The following is a 24,612-nucleotide window of genomic DNA, read 5'->3' as shown; positions in this document are numbered from 1 at the left end:
CCGGGGCGGAGCATAGTCTTAGGCAAGCCTCTCCTGCAAAGTGATCACCTCTCTCGTTCGCGAGAGGGGCCACTCATAGAGACTCCTCTTCGGAGGATTGCTACTGAGTGTCGTCAGTTCCTGAACCTTCTCCTTACGACGCTACAGTGGATGTTCGCCCTTCCAAAGGGTACATCCCAGTTCCTGATCGTCCTACCAGCGCAACCTCGCGCTGCAGCTACTCCTTGGACTTCGGTCCTGGACTCTTCTGTGGATCGTTCATTATCCCAATCCGTGGATGTTCGCCCTTCCAAAGGGCACATCCCAGTTCCTGATCGTCTTACCAGCGCAACCTTGCCACAGAGAGCAATGTTTGCCAGCGCACCAACCAACCTACGATCACAGGCGCAACACAACTTCGCTCTCCTGCGCCTGCGTTCACCTGCACCTGCGCGCCAGTGCTCTCCTGCGCTCCATCACGCTCCCACGCGCTTTTGCCATCATTGTCCTACGCACCAGAACTCTTCTGCGCGCCAATGATCTCTGCGCACCAGTGTTCGCCTGCGCGCCAGCACTTCCGAGCATGTGCACCACCGTTGTCTTGCGCGCCAGCACTTCCGAGCATGTGCACCACCGTTGTCTTGCGCGCCAGCACTTCCGAGCATGTGCACCACCGTTGTCTTGCGAGCCAGCCCTCTTCTCTTCCGCGCGCTCGCCAGCGCTTTCCTACGCATGAGTTCTCACCCGCCCTTGCGCAACCAGTCACGCGCTTCTGCGCTTTCTAGGGAGACTGCACAAAACTCTTCACAGTACCTTACTGCGCGCTCTGGCGCACGGGCACTCTAGATCCAGCACTCTCCTGCTCACTGCTTGCCTGATTGCCGGCGCTCTTCTGCACTCTTAGATCCAGCGCTCTCCTGCGCAGTTGCGGTCTCGGATTCAATGCACCAGCTCTTGCCAAAGGGCCAGTGCTCGCAGATCCAATGCGCCAGCTCTTGCCAAAGAGGCAGCACACCAGCGCTTGCCTGCTCTCCAGTGCTCTTCTGCGTATTCGCCGAAAACTGCACTTCAGCAGAAACTGAGCACCAGCATCATCCTGTGTGCCATCACTCCAGTACTCTTCTGCACACTCGTGTAATAGGCAAAAAGAATAAAAACTTTTTGACAGGTCACCATTGCCCCATTCTTCTCCCCACACACACATAAGAGGGAAGAGGCTTCACAGAAGGGTTCAAGATCCCGATGATTCCATCTTCCAAGGGGAATCGAACGCATCGGTCGAGACTCCTCACAGGGAACCCTTGGTCCCTGTTTCTTTTGGAGTTTTTTCTTGACAGTACCACCGTCAGAAAACAAGAACTCATCAACCGACTGATCGATAGATCACCGTTTGCTGGTCGCCAATTGCTAACTCATCCCTCTCTGATCATTGACCTCTAGTCTCTCCAATTACCAACGATCTCCGATTGCTAGCGTTCCGATCGCAGATGGGCAGCTCATCTATCTTTGATCATCGACCTCAGCTCGCTGATCTCTGACTAGCCCATTGTCAGGTTGCTGATCTCTGACCAACCAATTGTCAGTTTGCTGAACTCTGACCAACCGGTTGTCGGCTTGCTGATCTCTAGCTCACCGGTCCGCGATCGATCGCTGATCATCTATGGCTCACCATCACCAACTGACTATCATTAAACCATTTTGCTGTCTCTCAGGGCTCTCCAAGCAGATTACCAACTCATTTATCGCCAACTTACCTTGGCTGACTGACCAGACAGGCAGATTAACACTCACAGATCATCGACAATTCGCTAGCAGTTCATGACTTGTACTTACTAGTCAACCTCTGCCCGTGGTTCCCTAAATCAGAAGGTATACAACACACTTCTCGCTACTGGCCGTTCACCAATGCACTAAAGTGATCGGCAAACGATCGACAACCCTCATCAGCGGCTTGTAGACAGGTGATTACTTGCGAGCACTTTCCAACTGCACAGTAACCACGATACCACGCTGTTAACCATTGATTAACATTCGCCAGACTGGTACTGATCTAAGGAATAGCATCAATCCCTTCAGGGCACATGGTTGGGTTAAGCGTTGCCTTAATTCTATCAGTTAAAGGAGTTCTCTCCCAGGGAAGAATCCTTACAGAGGGTATCGCTTCCGATCCTTTATGCCATGAGTCAAGACCCCAGCGTCAACAATCTCCCGTGCGAAAGGATCCGCAAGGAGCTGTCCCTTTGGGTCGATGTCCACACCATGTTGGAGATCGGACAAGGGCTAAGACAGCAGGTTTTAATTTGCACACTGGACCTAAAGGACGCATACTTCCAGGCCCAAACAATCCATCTGGGAAGGATTGAAGATTCAGTCTAGACAAACAAGAAACACCAGTTCAGGGCACTGTGCTTTGGTCTTCCCACTACACCCATCCTGGTCTCACAGGATCGGCTTCTGTATCCTCCGTTTCGGGGCGACTAACTGACCTTAGTAGACTCGGTGGCAACTTTGCATTAGCACTGGAACTTCTGAGGTCTTTTTACCAAGTCCAGTGATCAAGGTAAACCTGTGGAAGTCTTCCCCACTTACCTCTCAGAAGACTGGTCCATCTGGGAATGATTCTAGACACCAATCTCCACAAACTTTCTCAAAACGAGAAGAACTCCCAGCCCAGAGTGACTTGAGTCTGTTTGGAATCAGGCCTTCGATTCCCCAGACATTCTGACCCCCAGGGACCAGAAGTTTGGACGAACCTCGAGGGATGGGTGTCAGTCGAGAATCTACGGAGTGGTATAACCTTCTCATCCTTCCCTACCCCTCAGACTTGATGCTGTGCTCAGACACATCAAAAGAAGAGAGGAAGGACCATAGTGCTGCACCACACGACCTCAGCCCTCTGGACATAGTCCGAAAGTACCTTCACTTAAATCTCTTAAGAGATGAAGGCCAACTTTCTGGTCCTTCAGCAGCCTCATCAGTTCCTAACGGACCACTCAGTGATGTGATGAGCGACACCACCACACACCACATAGAGGTTCACAGCGACAAGCTAGAAGGAACTTGCTCGCAGCCTCTTCCCATCTAGCAGTATAAATACAAAGATGGGCCAAAGTCCGTTCGGTACCACTATCAGCCTGCTTCATTCCAGGCTAGAGGAATTTGCTCGCTGAAAATCTGTGCACAGCGTCGCAGATAAGGTGTACTGAATGGTCTTTTGATCACCTTGTAGCCGACAAAGTTGCAACTGTATGGGATTCTCCAACTAGGGATCTGTTTGCAACGCCCCTGAACCTCAGGCTTCCGCTGCTCCCCAGTCCTAGACCCCAAGGCTCTCTGACAAGAAACATGCCAACAACGGTGGGTACAACAATGACGTTTACGTCTTGTCCCTGTTTTGTCTGGAGAAGGGCACTCAAGAAGGCTAGAACATCGGTCAGCCTCTCAAGGGCACTTATAGCTCCGCTATGGCATTACGCAGAACGGTTTCCAAACCTGCTTCTCCTGATAAAGTCTCCAAGAGAACCCTCTCCACATCACAGACAACCACACTTCGACATCTACCACAAGCTATAGCTTTGCTATGATTGTACGCCTAGAGACTACCCAGTACCTCTTTTCTCACAGAGGCTTTTCGCAATAAGTTGTGAAAAGGTTGTCTAGATATCTGAGGAATTCCTCAGCATCAGTCTAGCAGGCAGTATAACGTCTTGTGTGGTTGGTGTCATGGGAAAGTCTCTCTCTACATTCGGTATCTCTATTCCAGCAATAGCGGAATCCTCGAGTATATGAAAGAGGAAAAGACCCCCCTTTTCAGTTTCAACAGGTAAAGACGATCACTCAACCTTGAGCCTCGCCTTCAAACTGAAAGAGAGGGACATCCTCTCATTGCTAGATCTTTACTAACTCATACGGACTTACAACTTGCCTTTTTCCAATCGGAAGTGAGACCTTCCTCTCGGAACATGGTTTAAATTCTCCGGTCTCTAAGGAGACCTCCTTATGTTCCACTTCACCAGGCAACAAATTTTCACCTGGTTTAGAAGACAATGTTCCTACACACTTTGACAGCAGCCATACGAGTCAAGGAACTTCATGGTCTCTCTTTCGACATTGGCCATTAATGAGAAGGGTGAAAAGCACCGTTCAGTTTTGTCCCCGAGTATGTCGCCAGACAGTCTCTCCAGAGGTGACGGATCTTACACAAGTTTCCACTTGGTAACTGACGCCCCAGATCATCTGTTACTGTAATCAGGGTAAGGTATGAGGTATGAGGCTCTACCTTAAGAGAAAGGTAATAGCCCACCCACATCCCTTCTCTTGTCATCAGCACTGGGAGAGACTAAAGGAGGATCACCAAAACATCATCTCAACATGACGACTCACGATGTCAGGGGCATACCTATGGCCCCTGGTCCTTCCTAGCAGATTACTCTGTGACGCAGGTTTTACAAGAAAGGATGTGAATGCTCCTGGTGACTTTCACAACCTTTCTCCTGCAAGGCGTGACCCACAGGAACTCGATACGATCTCATCGGTTCGGTGGTGGCAGCACAACAGCTGGTTGTATACCTCAAGTTCCTTATTGAGCAAGTAGCAGAAGGTTGAGGGCACTGTTACCCGGTTTTAGTCTGCGTGAATGAAAAGATTAGACAGGCTCTTATTCTTTTCTTCATCCTCCCCTCTCTTGGGGAAAGCAGCATCCTGGGTTCCCTGCATAAGCTAACCTCAAACCACTGCAGGTAATCCATGCTCCCTTGTGTACCTAGTATTAAGATTAATACTGTTTGCGTCCCCATACCCTGGCGAGATGGTATTGGGAAAGTCTTGGTTACAACATTTTTTTCCAGGAAAAGACTGAATAACTTTACCTAGACAGTCACACTTCTGCTTATCTTAACACAGCTTGCGTAGGCCGCAGATTTTTCGTAGCAAGGGTTTAGCGGGGCGCAGGGACTCCTTATTTTTTGAGTACTAACATACTCAGTTAAGGAGCCCCCGAGTAAAGCCAAAAGCCAGATTGGCCGGGACGTCCACCCTTCCTGATGGGTGAGTCACCCCTAATAAATAGCGTGGTTTGTATTCCAGTCACGGAATAAATGTCAAATTTTTAGATAATTTTTATTTTTCCTAACGATATAAACCTTAGCTATTTATACAAACGGCCTGCCAGCCTTATCCCCCTTGAAGTCCTACCTCCAAGCAAAGTTAGCTAAATCATTGGTGTGTGAGTGGGAGTGTAGCAAGGTACCCCCCGCTAACTATCGGTGTGGGTAGTTAACCCTCGCTAAATTTTAATGGCTGGTCATTTCAGCTTCGCTGAAAGTGTAACCCCTAATTAATAGCTAAGGTTTGTATTGTTAGCAAAAATACAAATTATCTACAAATTTTTCATATATATATTAGTTATTCTTAACTACCAAAGTAGGGTATGGGGTTCAATCTAGTGTTTTAGCTTGGTTATATTCAGTTATTTTGGTGGTTTAAGAATATTGTGCTATAGTACAATTAAAGCAATTTGATAATTGAAGAGGATAACGCTTTATGAATCTCTAAATACTGAAGAATGTATATATGAATGATGGGGCATTTTTGGGAAGTCACTATAAAAATATCTAAAAGCATACGAACTTCATCTAACTCAACCCTACCCTAACCTTACCTTACCCTACCCTACCCTACCCTGGACATTATTTTAGGTCATGCATAATTATCAATTTAATACAATGAACAATTTACATTAAAACACTCATTATTGATTACAAGAGTGCACCAAATACTCAGAGACATGTTTAGTATCTTGATATTGTATACAGTAATTTGTTCCGTAACCGAAATATAAACCAAGCTATTTACATTGGGTTTACCTTTTAGCGCAGCTGAAATGACGAGCCAATAGTTTTTACGAGGGTTAATTACCCCCGCGCTAGTTAGCGGGGGCTAGTGTGTTGGTTTGAAGTTGACTTTCGTTATTATTATCTTACAATGCGTACGTGCCCTGGTGTTGCCGGCCGCCCTTGTGGGACCTTTATGTCGGCCTTAGATACGGACCCTCACACCCTTTGCCCTCAGTGTCGGGGCCGACGGTGTGACCAGGAAAACATGTGTTGTGAGTGTAGGGAGTGGTCTGCCTCCCAGTGGGAGAGGTTTGGCCGCCGGCGTAAGTAGTAGTCCAAGAGAGACCGTTCTCCTTCGGGGGTTGCCTTGGAGGAGGAAGGTTCTCGGGATTCTTCTTTCGCTGCCCAAACCTCCTCCGAAGCTCCCCCTCGACCGGCTCCTAAGGAGAGTCGGCCGAGTGGTAGCGCAGGCCCTAGTTCTGTTTCCCGACCTTGGGTGGGGGGAGAGGGCGTCGCCTCCCATAGCGGGGCGGTTCCCCCTCCTCCTCCGGGGGAGGCCATTGATAACTCCTTGTCTAATGATGATCTCTTACAGATTTGGGCTTCCCTGGGGCTTAAGGGCTTGCCCTCCAGGGTCGCCTTGATTGACCTTGTCTCGTTGGGGGCCGCCGTTAAGCAGTCGCTGGCGGTAGCAGAGGTAGACCCTCTGTCTATCGTCGACGTCGTGGTAGCAGAGGCCTCCGACGTGGCTTGGCAATCCTCTGCAGGTGCAGTTGAGGATGATGGTGCTGATGGCTCTCCTCCCCCTTCCGTACATCCTTCAAAGGGGGAAGTGAGTCCTACGGGCTCTTCTGCTGTTCAGCTTCCTTCTAAGGGAAGTGCTTTGACTGAGACTCCCCTTCGGAGGACTGATGGTCCTGATGATCTTCCCCGTGGCCGCCTCCGCCATAAGGCTCACTGTCCGCTGCGTCGCAAGGGCCTCCCTTCCCCTTATAAGGGGGTTAAGAGGCGCCTTTTTGGATGTTCTTCCTCCGAAGGGGACTCTCCTCATCGTACTCAGCCTACAGCTCCTGCTCCTTTGGACCTCTCTGCAGACCGTTCTCCAACTCCTGCTAGATCTTCACCTTCTGGGGAACTCATCACCCGATGGGCAACGGTCCCTTCGGGGCAAAGGGATTCTTCCCTTCCATGTGCAGTGCTAGCGCACAGGCGCTCTCCTGCTCGTCAGCGCTCTCCTGCTCGTCGGCGCTCTCCTGCTCGTCGGCGCTCTCCTGCTCGTCGGCGCTCTCCTGCTCGTCGGCGCTCTCCTGCTCGTCAATGCTCTCCTGCTCGTCAGCGCTCACCTGTTCGCCGGCGCTCTCCTGATGTTCGCCCTCCTCGTCAGCGCTCTCCTGAGGACATCCTACATCCTGTGGTTCCTGAGGAACGCTTAGCGCGCCAGCATTCTTCTGCTTGCCCTTCTGCAGTGTTAGTGCACAGGCGCTCTCCTGCTCGTCAGCGCTCTTCTGAGCGTCAGCACTCTTTTGAGGATCATCGCCCTGTGGTCTCTGACCATCCTGCAATTCCTGTTTAACTCCCTGCGCGCCATCAGTCTCCTGAGCTCTCTCATCCTGTGTCTATGCAACAACGTTCGCGTTCTCCAGCGCGTGTCAAAAGCACATGCTCGCCCACGCGCCTACGATCTTCCTGTTCCTGTTCGTGAACGCGCCGCGCCACCTGTTCCTTCACAGGATCTCACGCGTCGCCCTCCTGCTCGCCAGCGATCACCTACGCACCAGCGCGCACAGGGGATTTTAGTATCGCCTATTCATCAGCGTTCTCCTACGCGTCAGCGATCACCTGTTTATCGGCGATCTCCGGACCGCCCGCGTGATTTACAACCTGCGCGCACGCGTTCTCCAACGCTTCGTCGACTAGAGGTTGTGAAGGGACATGGTTCGCCTTCGCGCGATCACTCACCTACGCGTGCTGCGCGCTATCGCTCGCCAACGCGTCACCATGCGACAACGAGCCATCGCCCACCTGCGCGTCAGCGCTCGCCAGCTCACCACCGATCGCCTGTTGATCTACATCGCCAGCGATCTTCCTTGCCCGCGCGGCAGCGCTTTTCCTCGCCATCACACCAACGCTTTCGTTCGCCGACTCGGACACGCGCTCATTCACCTGTACACCCTCGCGCCCACTCGCCTGCCCGCCCGCCCGCCCGCGCGATCATCCACCTGCGCGCTCGCGCGACCGTTCGCCCTCGCGCGACCATCGTTCACGGCGAATTTCGCACCTGGTGGTAGCAGCAGGAACGCGTGTTCCTAGACAACGCTTGGGATCGCCTCCACCCAAACGCAGGATTGTAGTGCAGGACAAGGATGATACTGAGGAGAGGTTAGTGCATCATTCTTCCCCACCTTCTTTTCAGGCAGGTACTGTGGTGTCCACTCCAAAGGATCGCCCGATCCCTTTCCCTTTAGCGAGGATTTCGGACTCTGTGTCCTTGGAGCAACAGACTTGGTTTGGTCCTCTGGTGCGGGCATTAGTGAGGGTTATGAAACCAGCACTCGCCGACCAGGGTAACAAACCAACGGCTGTCTCTCCTACGCTGAAGAGAAAGAGAGGAGTGGACTTCGTGGTGACTTCCCCTAGGGCGAAGTTGGTTCCCAAGAGGTCTGTCGCAAAGCCCCCTTCTCCTGCTCGAGTGCTTTCTCCTTCTCCCGTGGACGAGGCCTTTCCGTCCTCGGGCGAGTCCAGTGAAGCGGTAGTCTTCCCCTCGGCACCAAGGGGGGGGACTTAGCGTCATGGAGGAGAATCGTCTCGTGAGGAAGGGGCTCCTCGAACCTCTTTGTTGGGATCCTGTATCCCTCCCAGGAGGGAATCCAAGGACTCCGAGACCATCCCGAAATCATCTTCGAGGATTCGCCAGGAACCCACTGCTCCCCGGGGGAACGTCCACGCTTCACCCCAGGAAGAGATCCCTGGGACAGGAGACTTAGCTGCCAGCCCGCAGGGAGGAGATCAGCAGGAATCCGAACATGCCTTCTGGCAGGTCCTAAGCCTGATAAGGCAACTTAACGGGCTTATGGATCCCGTCATCGCCCCCCGTGAAGGCAAAGACACTATTTTAGATGAAGTGTTTGACGTTCGGAAGGCCCCTAAATCCAGTGCAGCTCTGCCCTGGTCTCGGGGTCTGAAGAGTACCAGAGCTAGGGCCAACGCTCAGCTCGCGACTCTTGCCTCCTCCAGTCGTTCCTCTGCCGGGAACAAGCTCATCCCTCCTTGTCTTCAGCAGAGGAGGTATTTCGAGATTCTGGGTGAGTCCAGCCTCGCTCTTCCTCTCCATCACTCTGTGGAGGAGCTGGCGAAGGGAGTTCCCCTTGAGAAGTTCTCTGCGGCAGAGATCCTTAGTCATGAGAAGGTCGCTAAGTGTGCCATGCAGGCCACTTCGGGGCTGGACTTTTGGCTAGGAACTCTGGGCATCCTATTGCGCTCGGAGGACTTGTCCAAGGAGACCAATAGGAAGGCCCTAGAGACCTTCTTGCTCTCGGGCACCCGCTCCATTGAGTTTTTGGCGCACCAGGTTACCACCCTGTGGGCCAACTCGGTGTTGAAGCGTCGTGATGCTGTGTCCGAGAGATTCCATCCGAAGGTCCCCGCCGTGGATGTGTGTAGGCTCCGACATGCTTCCCTTCTGGGGGAGAACCTGTTTGAGCCTCAGGACATGGAGCGAACGGCTGAGAGGTGGAGGAAATCCAGCACGGACTCCCTCCTCCATAGGGCCCTTACAGCTTGGCCCTATAAGCCTCCAGCTCCGCCGCAACAGCAGCAGCAGCCTCGTAAGGCTCCGAAGCAGGCACCGGCAGTTAAGAAGGTGGTGTCTAAGCCCCAGCCCTTTCCAGCCAAGGTCAAGAGGGGCGGTAAGTCCTCCAGGGAAGGCAAGACTCCTAGGGGTGGCAGCCGCGACCGCAAGCCCTAGGGGTGGCAGTCCCCCTGCGTGTCCACCTGTGGGGGGATGCCTTCAGCGTTGCGTCCGCAGGTGGCAGCAACACGGGGCCGATGCTTGGACGGTCTCAGTGATCGGCCAAGGCTATCGCGTCCCGTTCACAATATCTCAACCTCCCCTGACAGCGAATCCAGTGTCGTTGAGCTCCTATGCCATGGGATCGGCAAAGGGGCTGGCCCTTCGTGCCGAAGTCAAGACCATGCTCGAGAAGGGTGCTCTCCAGGAGGTCGTTGACGGCTCCCCAGGCTTCTTCCATCGACACTTTCTTGTAAAGAAGGCGTCTGGAGGCTGGAGGCCTGTCATCGACCTCTCAGCTCTGAACGGGTTTGCCGGTTCAGCATGGAGACAGCAGACACGGTCAGACTTGCGGTGAGACCACAAGACTTATGTGCACACTGGATCTAAAGGACGCGTACTTCCAGATCCCAATCCATCCGTCTTCCAGGAAGTACCTGAGATTCTGCCTAGACGACAAGATCTACCAGTTCAAGGTGCTGTGTTTCGGTCTCTCCACAGCTCCTCAGGTGTTCACCAGAGTGTTCACCCTGATTTCATCTTGGGCGCACAGGAACGGCATTCGTCTCCTTCGTTACCTGGACGATTGGCTGATCCTAGCAGACTCGGAGTCGACCCTTCTTCGGCACCGAGACAGGCTTCTGGATCTTTGCCAGGATCTGGGGATCGTGGTAAACCTCGAGAAGTCCTCTCTGCAGCCGTCCCAACAACTGTTTTATCTAGGCATGCTAATAGACACCAATCTCCACAAATCAGACGAACGGATAGCAAGGATGAGGAGGGTAGCAGAACCCTTCCTCAGGCGAGAAAAACTCCCCGCCCAGTCGTGGTTGCGTCTCTTAGGTCATTAGGTCACCTATCCTCCCTGGCTCGTCTGGTTCCGAACAGCCGCCTCAGGATGAGATCCCTTCAATGGCGGCTCAAGTCCCGGTGGAATCAAAGATTTGATTCTCCGGACATTCTGATCCCAATGGGGTCTCTGCAACAGACGGACTTGCGATGATGGCTGGTCGACGAGAACCTGCGAAAGGGAGTGAGTCTTCTTGTCCTCCCCCCGGAATTGACTCTGTTTTCGGATGCGTCAAAAGAAGGGTGGGGGGGGGGCGCACATTCTGAACCAGACGGCCTCAGGCCTTTGGTCAGAATCAGAAAAGTGCCTACACATCAACCTGCTAGAATTGAAGGCCGTTTTTCTGGCTCTTCAGCAGTTCCAACGATCCTTGGCGGGTCACTCCGTGGTGGTGATGAGCGACAACACCACGGTAGTGGCTTATATCAACAAGCAGGGAGGCACTTTTTTGCAGCAGCTATCCCATCTTGCAGTAGAGACTCTGAGGTGGACCGAAATCCACTCGATAACACTATCAGCTCGCTTCATTCCTGGCAAGAGGAATGTGCTCGCCGACAGTCTGAGCAGGGCCTCGCAAATAGTGAGTACCGAGTGGTCTTTGGATCCTCAGATAGCCAACAAAGTCCTGACTTTGTGGGGTTCCCCGACTGTGGACTTGTTCGCGACAGCTTTGAACTTCAAGCTGCCCCTGTACTGCTCCCCAGTCCCGGACCCCAAAGCACTCTGGCAAGATGCTTTCCAGCAACAGTGGGACAACATCGACGTGTACGCCTTCCCACCGTTCTGTCTGATGAGAAGGGTGCTCAACAGGACCAGACTATCGGTCAACTATTCGATGACTCTGGTAGCTCCGCTATGGCATCACGTGGAATGGTTTCCGGACCTTCTGTAGCTCCTGACGGAACTCCCGAGGGAGCTTCCTCCATGACACGAGCTTCTCAGACAACCCCACTCCGGCGTCCCTCACAAGGCCGTAGCCTCGCTTCGGCTTCATGCCTGGAGACTATCCAGCGTCTCCTCGCGGAGAGAGGCTTTTCGCAACAGATTATGGAGAGAATGTCTCGGCACCTGCGAAGGTCCTCTGAGGGAGTCTACCAAGCAAACTGGAGAGTCTTTTGTGGTAGGTGTTGTGGAGGGGGTATCTCTCCACTCGATGACACTATTCCAGCAATAGCGGACTTCCTCGTTTATCTGCGGGAAGAAATGCGCCTTTCTGTCTCGGCAGTGAAAGGCTGTCGCTCAGCCTTAAGCTTGGCCTTCAGACTGAAGGGCGTGGATATTTCTTCATCGCTAGAACTCTCTTTACTCATACGTAGCTATGAGCTTACCTGCCCCCAGTCGGAAGTGAGACCTCCTCCTTGGAACGTGGTTCGAGTCCTCAGGTCTCTTAAGAGACCTCCCTTCGAACCATTACGCCAGGCCTCCGATCGCCACCTGTCTTGGAAGACGGCTTTCCTACTCGCTTTGGCTTTGGCCAAGCGGGTTAGTGAACTTCATGGTCTCTCGTACGACATCGCCCATTCAAGGGGATGGGGGGAGGTAACGTTCAGGTTCGTCCCTGAGTATGTTGCCAAGACTCAGAATCCTGGAGTGCCGGATCCTCGCTTCGGCTCTTTCAGGATCGCGAGTCTCCGTTCTGTAACAAGTGACCCAGACCAGCTGCTACTATGTCCAGTGAGGTGTCTGAGGCACTACTTGAAGAGAACGGCTGCAGTCCGTCCTCAAGTGCGAGCTTTGTTTGTGAGCACAGGCAGGACTAAGAGGAGGGTCACCAGGAACACCATCTCAGCTTGGATTCGAAGGGTTATCCACCATGCCTTGAATCCTGACCCTCCTCTGTCACGTCGCCCTCGGGCCCATGATGTCAGGGGTATTGCTACATCCCTGGCCTTCAAGAGAAACTTCTCTGTGACGCAGGTACTTCAAGCTGGGGTCTGGAAGCGTCAGACGACCTTCACAGCCCACTACCTGCAAGACGTGACCCACAGGAGCCTCGATAAGTTTTCTATCGGCCCTGTGGTGGCTGCACAACAGCTGGTCTAACCTCAGGCTCCTTTTTGGACAAGTAGCAATAGGTTGAGGGCGTTGTTACCCGGTCTTAGTCTGTGTGAATGAAAGAGTATGTCTGACCCTTACTTCTTTCTTCATTCTCCCCTCTCTTGGGGAAGCAGCATCCTGGTCCTCGCATAGCTGACCTCGACCTCTGCAGGTAACCCATGCTTCTTTGTGCTCCTAGTATTAAGCTTAATACTGTTGCGTCTCCCATACCCTGACAAGGTAGTATTGTGAACGTCCTATCCTAGAATTCCTATCTGAAGGTCTCAAGGTCAACTTCATAGGACGAGTCACGCTCTCCTCCACACACTGCTTATGTAGGCCACTCGTTCCTAGCGATGCTAGGAACTTGTGAGGTACAGGGGCTCCCTTTCTCTAGTGCTGCTCACTGAGGGATCTAGCCTCCGGGCAAGCCAAAGTCAGTAAGGCTGGGGACTTTCCACCCTTCCTAAGGGGTAAGTCACCCAATGTAAATAGCGTGGTTTGTATTTCGGTTACGGAACAAATGACAAATTCGAAGATAATTTGTATTTTTCCTAACCATACAAACCTTAGCTATTTACACATATGTGCCCGCCATCCCTGACCCCCTAGTCAAGTCCTACCTCTAAGTGAAGTGAAGCAAGTTACCGGTGTGTGTGTGTGTGGCGGGGGGGGGGGGGGGGTAGCAAGCTACCCTTCCCCTACCCCCCGCTAACTAGCGCGGGGGTAATTAACCCCTGTTGAAACTATTGGCTTGTCATTTCAGCTGCACTAAAAGGTAAACCCAACGTAAATAGCTAAGGTTTTTATGGTTAGGAAAAATACAATTGTTCCGTAACCGAAATACAAACCACGCTATTTACAAAGGGTATTACTTTTAGCGTAGCTGAAATGGCAAGCCATTAGAATCTAACGAGGGTGTATTACCCCCGCACTAGTTAGCGGGGGGGGTGGTGGGGGTTAGGGGAGTGGTAGCTAGCTACCCCTCCTCCCCCTCACACACAGGTGAATACCCACTTTCACTTTTGGCTCGGACTGTGACAGACGTCTCTGTCTTGGTCCTCGCTTGGCAGCCATTGTTTGTTTTGTCTTTACTTAATCGCTTACTTTTCATTTACTCAATATATATGTAAACATGTTTTCATGTTTGTATATATATTTGAGTATAGAAATGAGTACGTTTCCTTTTCAGATTTGTGTGTGTAGTGTACGATATCTCGTGGAGGCCTCGGCAGTTAGGCCACCACGGCGTAATTTTATGGGTGGCGATCGAGTTTGACTTATGTCTTTCTCTCTCTCTCTCTCTCTCTCTCTCTTGAGGTCGTTCACCCTTTTACTACGTGTTACTACGGCCTTGTAGCCTAGCTTCCTTTCCGTGTGGGGGTTGCTACGCCGTATGTTTGTCTCAATTAGTTATGAATCTAATTGTAGTTGTTTTTTGTTTTTCAGCTTGTAGAACGATTCCTTTCGGGGTTTTCGTTCTTTCTTTAGTGTTCATTCATTTTTAAATTTCATAATTACATAGTTACATAATTATAATTGTTATAATTCTGTTTTGGTTACAGCTCTCCTTCCGCGAGTGTAAGTGGTTGTGAGGGCACGTGCCTGTTGTGTAATTCTTGTTCCTTTCCCTCGGGATTCCTCTTCGGAGCCTTCCCGGGGGAATGAATGTGTACTAATATTATTTGTTTTATTTTTTTACAGTTACCGATCTAGTTTGTTTCTGTAATATAGCAACGGTGTGAGCTGTCTGGTTGAGTCCTGGGGATTTGGCTGTTGCTGCCTCCCCCCTTGTATTTTCGTCAGGGGCGTGTCTCCTTCTACTGGTAGTACTCCCGTGACGACGGACAGCTCTCCAGTTCATTTTAGAACTCTCAGGAGGCTTGCATCCTTGGGCGGATAACTTTCCTTCCGAGGGAAGTTTTTCCTGTCCAGGCTTGAGTTTTTCCCCTTTTTGGGGGGTTCTTCTCTTCCCTTTTTTTCGTGCGACTATGCTCTTGGTGCTGAGCGGTCGCACCTGCAGTTTCGCTCAAGGGGCTGGGCAACTGCAGGAGCTCCTCTTCGGAGGATTGCTCCTTTTAGGTCACTGGCTGACCAGTCTCTTCCACGAAGTGTTTCTCTTTCGTTCGTGAGAGAGTACACTCATAGAGACTCCTCTTCGGAGGTTTTTGCTGTTGCTGTTGGCCTCCCTCGCCGTGAGGCCCACCGTCCGCCTCGTCGTAAGGGCCTCTCATCTCCCTATAAGGGTGCTTGAGGCACCTTTTTGGATCTCCGTTTGCAGCCTACAACTCCTTTTTCTCGATCTTCCGCCTTGGTGCAGATGGACAGCAGTCTGATCTCGTCTTCCGACGGGCAACGGTCTTCCCGACGGACAACGGTCTTCCCGACGGACAGCGGTCTTCCGACGGACATCAGTCTCCCGGCGGACAACGATCCCTTCGGGGCAAAGGGTTGCCCCCACGGGGGTTCTTCCCTTGCGTGTCAGGGTTTCCCTGCGCGCCCTTCTGCTGTGTTCTCTCCTGCTCCTGCTCAGTGTGAGCACACAGGCGCTCTTCTGCTCATCAGTGCTCTCCTGTTCGTCAGCGCTTTCAAGATGATCATCCCTGCGGTTCCTGTTGGTTCCTGTTACGCGCCCTGTGTGCCCACGTTCGCCCTTGCGATCTAGAACTTCGGTTCAGGTCGGGGTCAAGGACTCTTCTTCTTTGCGCAGGCTTCCACGCCTAGCCTTCTGCTCGTCAGCGATCATCAGCTCGCCAGCGATCATCAGCTCGCCAGCGATCATCAGCTCGCCAGCGATCTCCGGATCGCCCACGTGTGTTACAGCCGGCACGCCACCGTTCTCCAACACTTCTGAAGGAACATGGTTTGCCAGCTACTAGCTCACCTGCGGATGCTGATCGCCATCGCGCGACCCTCGACTGCGGATGCTGCTCTCCATCGCGCGACCCTCGACTGAGGATGCTGATCGCCATCGCGCGACCCTCGACTGCGGATGCTGCTCTCCATCGCGCGACCCTCGACTGCGACTGCTGATCGCCATCGCGCGACCCTCGACTGCGGATGCTGATCGCCATCGCGCGACCCTCGACTGCGGATGCTGATCGCCATCGCGCGACCCTCGACTGCGGATGCTGATCGCCATCGCGCGACCCTCGACTGCGGATGCTGATCGCCATCGCGCGACCCTCGACTGCGGATGCTGAACGCCATCGCGCGACCCTCGACTGCGGATGCTGATCGCCATCGCGCGACCCTCGACTGCGGATGCTGATCGCCATCGCGCGACCCTCGACTGCGGATGCTGATCGCCATCGCGCGACCCCCGACTGCGGATGCTGATCGCCATCGCGCGACCCCCGACTGCGGATGCTGAACGCCATCGCGCGACCCCCGACTGCGGATGCTGAACGCCATCGCGCGACCCCCGACTGCGGATGCTGATCGCCATCGCGCGACCCCCAACTGCGGATGCTGATCGCCATCGTGCGACCGCACACCTGCGGATGCTGATCGCCATCGCTCGACCCTGCGCATGCTGATCGCCATCGCTCGACCCTGCGCATGCTGATCGCCATCGCTCGACCCTGCGCATGCTGATCGCCATCGCGCGACCCTCAACTGCGTATGCTGTTCGCCATCACGCGATCGCCCACCTGCAGATGCTGTTCGCCATCGCGCGATCGCCCACCTGCAGATGCTGTTCGCCATCGCGCGACCGCCGACCTGCGCTTGCTGATCGCCATCGCGCGACCCTGGCATGCTGATCACCATCACGCGACCCTGCGCATACTGATCACCATCGCACGACCCAGTGCATGCTGATCACTGCTCGCGATCGCTCACCTTCGCATACTGCTCGCCAACGCACGATCGCTCACCTGCGCATACTGCTCGACCATCGCGTCGGCATAACACAACGCGCCATCGCCAACCTGCGCGTTAGCGCTCACCAGCTCACCACCGATCGCTTGTTGATCTATATCGCCAGCGGTCCTCCTTGCCCACGCGGCAGCGCGTTTCCTCGCCATCGCGCTAACGCTTGCGTTCGCCGCCTCGGACTCGCTCTCATCCACCTGCCCACCCTCACGACCGCTCGCCTGCGCGCCCGCTCGCCCACGCGACCGCTCGCCCGTGCAACCGTGCGACCGCTCGCCCGTGCAACCGAGCAACCGCTCGCCCGTGCAACCGCGCGACCGCTCGCCGTGCAACCGCACGACCACACGCCCACGTGCCTGCACGTCTACGCTCATGCTCTCCAATGTTCGCCCACGCGCGAACCAACGGTTTTTCCATCGCGAGGACGGATGGTGTTCCGTCGCGCGAACCTACAGTGTTTCTTCGCACAAATGTCGGCTTATTTCTTGCTGTATCCATTGCTCGTCTATGGGTTATCGCTCGCCGACCACCAGGAATTCCCGTCGCGCGAGCTCCAGGGCAATTGCGACCACGATTCCCAATGGGGTTTTCGCAGCATGACCAGCCTGGCGAGTTCTTCTGGAGCGTATTTCCAGAACACGGCCTCACCCCGTACACACAGAGCATGGCACTTGCAAGAATAGGAGAAACTTAAGGGAGATCTGAGCAACACTCCTCTATTCCTGAACCTTGGTTAGCCCTTCCCCGTCATTCCCTGGAAGGATTTTTGGCGGGGGGGCTTTCCGTTCGAGATTTCTCCATCGGACAAGGGGTGACTGCTTACCTCTTCCTCTGGGAGCTTACCAGGTTCTTTCCCTCCTCGGTTACGGCCCGAGGTTTGGTTCAAGGAAGCTACAGGAAGATCAAGGGCCTCTCGAGCTCAGGCACCTTGGCCTTTCGTCGTTAAGTTTCTAACTTGCGGACAAGCTCGATGTTGTACCATCTGGACGCGCTGACTGAGGGCTTCCTTCGGGTGTCTCATCTGTGGAGGTCGACGACCTCAGACACCCTTCCATCCTTGAGAAGATTTTGTTTGTGCCCAAGGACAGAGACTTAGACAGCTGCTGTGCGGAGTAAATCGACTTCCGGTTTCACTCCTCCAAGGCGCTTTCTTCCAGACTCTGCAGGGCTCCAGCGCCCTTTTCTTTCAACCACGTCGGCCTAAGTTATCGGCTACGACAACTGGGACAAGGTGTCCAATTGCAGTTTCCTCCTGTCAGGAACAGATGGCACGGGAGACTCCCCCGGGGGGGGCATAGTCCTTAAAGGAGTTCACGAACTCTAGGATTGCAGGTTTTTCGCTGGGAGGATGTCTAAGGTTACTCATCCGAATGACAGCTTCCCGATGCCCATTCCCGCACAATCTCTGTGAGTAGCCAAGGATATCGCGCCTGCCGTCTCTGTCAGCGAATTCAGTGCCTCTGAACCTCTATGCCATAGCGTCAGCAGAGTTGCCCGGTTGGGCAGAATGATCCATACCTTAGGCGAAGGTCTTCCTTAGGATCATCGACGGCTTCACCCCCGGCCCCCTCAGTCGATCCTTTCTTGTAAGGAAGGATCTGAGAGGGGATGTCCATAGTCGACCTCTCAGCCCTGATCAAGTTTGTCGAACAAACTTCGGCCAGCGTAGACCAGCAGAATCGATCAGACTGGTAACGAGGCGACAGGACTCCTTAAACCCTGGATCGGAAGGACGGGTACTTTCAGTTTCCATTCCATCCATCTTCCAGGGTGCTCGTCGAATTCAGCCTAGACTGCAAGTATTCCTGCTTATGATGCAGTGTGGCTATCCCGCCGTGGCATAGCAGGTTTGTTTCCCCAGAGAACTCTCCCTGCCTTCCTCTTGGCCGCTCAGGTGCAGGCTTCCGCCTCCTCTGCTGTTTGGAGGGCTGGTCAACTCCGGTAGGCTCGGGTTTCAACCTTCTTCAGCGCCGGGACAAGCTTCCGGATGCTTACCATGAGTGTGGGCTCATGATATTTTGCTTGGAGCCTTCTCTTCCTCTGCCTCAACATCTGGAGTATCTGGCCATGATATTGAGTCAACCGCCTTACCACATTGGAAACCCCGCTTCTCGTCTGTCCAACGAGGTTAAGCAACGTCGGTACTTGGATGGGTGACCACCTGGGGACGCCAGATTCTGTTACCACATCCTCCGAGCCTTCCTTTCGGTTGACTGTGGCAAGAGTGAGGAGAGTCGCAGTACCTGTTCTCAGTCAAGCAGAGCTTTCAGCCCTACCTTGGAACGTTTCCTAGTTCTTCTTTCCTCATTGACCCGTCTATAGTCCGAACGGTCGCCTCAGGATAAGTTCCATGTGGGGCGATCCAAGTTCCGGTGGCTTCAGGCAATGTTTAACCGGACTCCCTGGCCCTATGGGACCAGCGGAACTATTAGACCTGCAATGGGTGTTGACCTATGGAGCCTCTTGATGGTAGTGGATATTCTCGTCCTTTCCCCACATTCTTGATGCGGTTCTCGGACTCGTCAAAGGAAAGTGGGGGGGGGGGGGGGCAGGTTCCGGTCCAGGCCTATGGTCAAGACCTGAAGGATACCTCTCCATCATTCAGGCAGGCTTAGGGTCCTTAGTCTGGCCCCTCTTCAGATCCTACAGCTCCTGCGCGTCGACTTCATTCTAACCAGCAGGGGACGCATTTTCACACCTTCACATCTTGCAGTAGAGATACCGGGATGATTGAGATTCTCTCAATACCACCATCGGCTCTCTCATTCCAGGCAGGGGAATGTTTCTCAGACTATCCGAGCAGAGCCTCATAGAGAGAGTGTACCTGGGGGTCTTTGACCTTGGGTAACCAGCAAGTGCTGGTCTGGGGGACCTGATCGCGATAGCTTGGAACCTCAAGCTTCCGCTATTCTTCCCCCCAGTCTCAGACCCCGAGACTCTGGCAAGATGCATTCCGGTGATGGTGGGACAACTTCGACGCCTGCGTCTTCCCTCCTTTTTGTCTGTGGACAATGGGTCTCAACAAGACCAGGTTGTCTGTCAACCTTTCAATGGGAGAGCTCCACTGGGACTATGCGCAGAACGGTTTCTGGACCCTCTGCTTCCCCTGACGGAACTCCCGGGAGAGCTTCTCCCATGGCGCAGACTACTCAAGCAACCACACTGCGACATCTCTCCCGAACCGGGGATCGCTTCGGCTTCATGCCTGGAGACACTACGCTTCCTCTAGAAGAGACAACCCGCTATAGTCGCGGTACGGAGGTCGCGTCATCTGCGATAGTCATCCATAGGGGTCTCCCAGGCAAAGTGAAGAGTCTAAGGTGGTTGGTGCCGTGGGAGATATACCTCTTCCCTTGAGGCCTCTTCTCCAGCAATAACGGTCTTATTGCCTTTCGGCGGGAGGAAACTCCTTTCCGCTCTCGGCAATGAAGCCTGTCGCTCAGCCTTTCCCTGACCTTCAGGCTTAAAGGAATAACTTTTTCCTGCCCGCTGGATCTATCCTCGCTCATGCGAAGCTACGATCGTCCCTGCCCTAGTCGGAGGAAGACCTCCAACTTGGAGCATGGCTCGGACTTTTAGTCCTTTAAGAGATCTTCTCAAGACCCTTTTACGACAGGCCTCGGATTGTATTCCGCCTTGGGTCTTCTGCTCACTCTGGCCACGGCCAGTGTGTAAGCAATCTTCTTGGTCTCTTACTACTCCCCCCTTTCTAAGGAAGAGGGGAAGGCAACATTCAGGCTCGCTCCTGAGTTGTTGGCTAGACTCAGTATCTGAGGGTCCCGGCCCTTCGGTCCGATTCATTCAAGATTTCGAGTCTCCATTCTGTGTCTGATGTCCCAAGACCTTCTCTTTCTTGCCAGTAAGGAAACGAGAGGTTAGCGCTGGGAACAGCTGCAGTTTGTCCTCAGTTGCAGCCGATTTGGGAGCACAAGGAGGACATGGGGGGAGAGTCACCAGTATACCTCTTCAGCCCGGACTCAAGGAAATTCATCTCGACCTGTTTTCAGACCCTCCCCCGTCACGTCGCCCTACAGCACGATGTTGGATACATCGCAACGTCCCTCGCCTTCGAGTAATACTACTCTGTGACGCAGGTGCTACAACTGGAGTCTGGAAGCGTCTAATGACCTTCGCAGCCCGCTTCCTGCAGGGCGTGACCCACAGGAGTCTCGATACGTTTTCTATCGCTCTGTGGTGGCTACACAACAGCTGGTCTAACCTCAGGCTCCTTTTTGGACAGGTAGCAGAAGGTTGAGGGCATTGTTATCAGGTTTTAGTCTGCATGAACGAAAGAAGTATGTCTGGCCCTTACTTCTTTCTTCATCATCCCCTCTACGGGGAAGCAGCATCCTGGTCTCTGCATAGCTGACCTCGAACCTCTGCAGGTAAACCATGCTTCCTTGTGTTCCGAGTATTGAGTTAATACTGTCGCGTCCCCCATACCCTGACGAGGTAGTATTGGGAACGTCCTAACCCAGAGTTCCTTCTGGAACTCCAGGTCAACTGCCTAGGACGGGTCACACTTCTTCCTTCACACACAAGCTTACGTAGGCCACAGGGTTCCTTGCGGAGCAAGGAACTTGTGAGGTGCAGGGACTCCTTTTCTCGAGTGCGACTCACTCGGATTCTGAGTCCCCGGGTAAAGCCAAAGCCAGTATGGCTGGGGACTTTCCACCCTTCCTAAGGGATAAGTCACCCTTTGTAAATAGCGTGGTTTGTATTTCGGTTACGGAACAAATGACAAATTCGAAGATAATTTGTATTTTTCCTAACCATACAAACCTTAGCTATTTACACATATTTGCCCGCCAGCCCTGTCCCCCAAGACAAGTCCTACCTCTTAAGTGAAAGTGAGTATTCACCTGTGTGTGAGGGGGAGGAGGGGTAGCTAGCTACCACTCCCCTACCCCCCCCCGCTAACTAGCGCGGGGGTAATACACCCTCGTTAAATTCTAATGGCTCGCCATTTCAGCTACGCTAAAAGTAATACCCTTTGTAAATAGCTAAGGTTTGTATGGTTAGGAAAAATACAAATTATCTTCGAATTTGTCATATTATCTTCGAATTTGTCATTTTTCCTGATTTTGAACTTTAGACCTGAGAATTTGTAGGAAGCGGGGTTATATTTCCCATCCAGTAACAGGAATAACCAACTTAACATATCTGACGTAATATAACCTAACATAATTACTAAAGAAACTATATGATGTAACAACCCTGCTGAAATTATTGGGTAATTTGTTGCAGGGTTGATACATCATATAATTTCTTTTAATACTTATGTTAGATTAGGTTATATTAGAAGGGATATTTCTCCCATTGGAATGCTACTGAGAGAGTTATTGGGTCCTTCGACTAGCCAGATAGTATTACATTGGATCCCTCTCTTGTTATGGCTCATTTTTCCTTTGTCTACACTTACACCAAATATCGTACAGCGAACAGCATTAAGATAACAACAAAATTCTTCTCGGTTTAACTACTGCACTGTAATTGTTTGGTGGCTACTTTACAATTGTAAGGGTAGAAGAGAGACTTTAACTATGGTAAGCAGTTGTTCTAGGAGGAGACACACTGCAAAATCAAACCATTGTTCTTTGTTCTTAGGTAGTGACATAGCCTTTTTACCATGGTCTTCCATTGTATTGAGTTAGAGTTCTCGTACTTGGGCACACTATTCTACCCGTTTCCTTATTTCCTTTTTTCATTGGGCTATTTTCCCTGTTGGAATCCTTGGGCATAATTATAGCTTCCTGCTTTTCAGGCTAGGGTTGTAGCTTGGTTAATAATAATAATGATAAACACAATGGCCATAGTCAGAACATCCCAATTTAACTAACTAGATTAGCTTGTATTTTGTTTTGATTAAGCTTGTACTGTCTATTATAATTAGAATTGTAAGTAAATAAAATATGTAATTTCTTTTGGTGTGACCAATACATGTACTGTACTGTACTTTATTTTTTCACAAGTCTTTTCATTGCAATGTTTACTGTTACATTTTTATAATGAATGTTTTCTTCACTTCAGGCATTGATATCTTTGTAATGTTTTATTTAACAGGCACGTCGTTATGATTCCAAAACAACCATCTTCTCCCCAGAAGGGAGATTGTATCAAGTGGAGTATGCTATGGAAGCCATTGGTCATGCTGGTACATGCTTAGGGATTCTGGCTAATGATGGAATTGTTCTAGCTGCAGAACGAAGAAACACCAACAAACTTCTGGATGATGTTTTTCTTTCTGACAAGATATATAAAATAGATGAGTATGTTAATAAATACTGTATCTAGGTTTATTAAAGTGGGTACTTTATTTTATTGTTTAAGATTTTGTTGTGGTCATTAAAATGTTCAAGTTTAGTTAGTTTTAAAGGAAATTATGCATAGCAATCTTACCACTTTCACCAATAAAAGACTTCTCTGAAGCTGCAAAATGTAAACTTGCTTTGATTACATTTTGTTCCTACATGCATACAAACTATTCATTCTTTACTATAGGAGAAAGAGAACAGCAAAGGCTGAAATATGGGCATTAAAACTTTTAACGAGGTGTAAACACCCGGCAGGTAATTATCTGTCTGGTAGCCAGGAGGCAACTGCCTACCCTGCAGCTCACTGTAACATCTTAATTGGATTTCAGTTGTCAGAGTGAACTTGTTCCTCTATGCTGGAAATTTGGCAGTTTATGCTTTTGTTGACTTTGGAAAATTCTAACAATTTTTTCTTCCAGCTGTGTGGCTGTGCGTGTGACTACTCATCATGCGAACATGCCCCATTGTGCTGACCAAGACCTGCATCACATTTATGAGTAGTTTAGTTGTAGATCCTCATTTGCTGTGCTGTTCTTGCTGCTGAAATGTATGTTCGGAAGCCTCGACATGTGATGAGCGTAGGGAGTGGCCACCCTCCCAGTCAATGTTGTTTAGCAGGAGGAAGGAGGAGGCCAAAAGGAACACTTTGCCTTTGGGCTCTTCCTCAGTGTCTAAGAAGTTCGAGCCTTCTCTTTCTTCCCCTGGAACTCCCTGCTGACTCTTTCCTTGCTTCCTCTGAAGGGCATTCAGGTAAGAGTGGTGGTCGATTGATGCCCGGGGCACTCCTAGGATTATGGAGACTGTTGCTCCCCCTAGTGGTTCTGCAGTGTCTCCCTTCTTGGGTAACTTTACTTCTTCCTTTGCTTTTCAGAAGTCGGAAGTCCTTAGCTTGATTTGGCCCTCCTTTTTGCCATTCTGTCTGTTAAGAAAAGTTCTCAACAGGATAAGCAAAACCCCAAATATGGTGGTTACACTAATAGTCTCCTTTTAGCTGCTCCTAGAATGGTATGCGGATCTACTGCATCTCCTGCTGGAGATACCGAGAGAACTCCCACACCATACACATCTTCTGCAAGAGCCCCTTGTCAGGATTTTCCGCAACACCATAGTCCCTACAATTTTATGCGAGGAGACTATCCAGCTTCTCCCCTCTCAGAAGGGTTTTCTAGAGAGACTGTACAATAGATATCTAGGTATCTCTGAAAATCCTTGACTCCAGGCAATGTAGGCCCTAGGTTTTCTTTTATGGTTGGTGTAGTTCAAGGGGTATCTTTCCTCGATGCCTCTATACCTATGATTGCGGATTTTTTGTTCTACCTCCATAGGGAGAAACACTTCTGTTTCTGTGGTAAAAGGTTATTGCTCAGCCTTAACCCTATTCATTAAACTATGGATTTGACATTTCTTCCTCAGAGGGAATTTGCATGCTGATGCAGGGCCTTGAGCAAATCTGCACTCCGGTTGTAGTCAGTCCTCCATCCTGAGATGTCATAAAGGTTTAAGATCTGTGAAGCACCTTACAAACTTCTGAAATGAGCGTTTTATATGGTCCTCATTTTGTAATCTGTTTCTTCTCACTTTGGCGTCTGGCAAATGACTAAGTGAACTGCATGGACTGGCATTTAACATCACCTATTCAAGGGAGTGGAGTGAAGTCTCCCTAAGCTTCATCTCAGAGTTTGTGGCAAATATACAAAACCCGGCATCATCGGATCC

At 51.6% G+C, this 24,612-nt stretch overlaps 1 protein-coding gene across 1 annotated transcript in view; it reads left to right on the top strand.

Annotated features, from left to right (window-relative positions):
• Prosalpha3 (proteasome alpha3 subunit) overlaps nucleotides 1–24,612 on the top strand; it is a 90,246-nt gene that overhangs the window by 21,958 nt on the left and 43,676 nt on the right. Inside the window, exon 2 of the mRNA XM_068382868.1 lies at nucleotides 22,646–22,851. Within this exon, the coding sequence (XP_068238969.1) occupies nucleotides 22,646–22,851 (206 nt within the window). The remainder of the gene's footprint in view (nucleotides 1–22,645; nucleotides 22,852–24,612) is intronic.

Source organism: Palaemon carinicauda, chromosome 11 (assembly GCF_036898095.1).
Source record: "Palaemon carinicauda isolate YSFRI2023 chromosome 11, ASM3689809v2, whole genome shotgun sequence".
NCBI classification, from domain to species: domain Eukaryota; kingdom Metazoa; phylum Arthropoda; class Malacostraca; order Decapoda; family Palaemonidae; genus Palaemon; species Palaemon carinicauda.
This window is presented reverse-complemented; position numbering and strand designations above follow the sequence as displayed.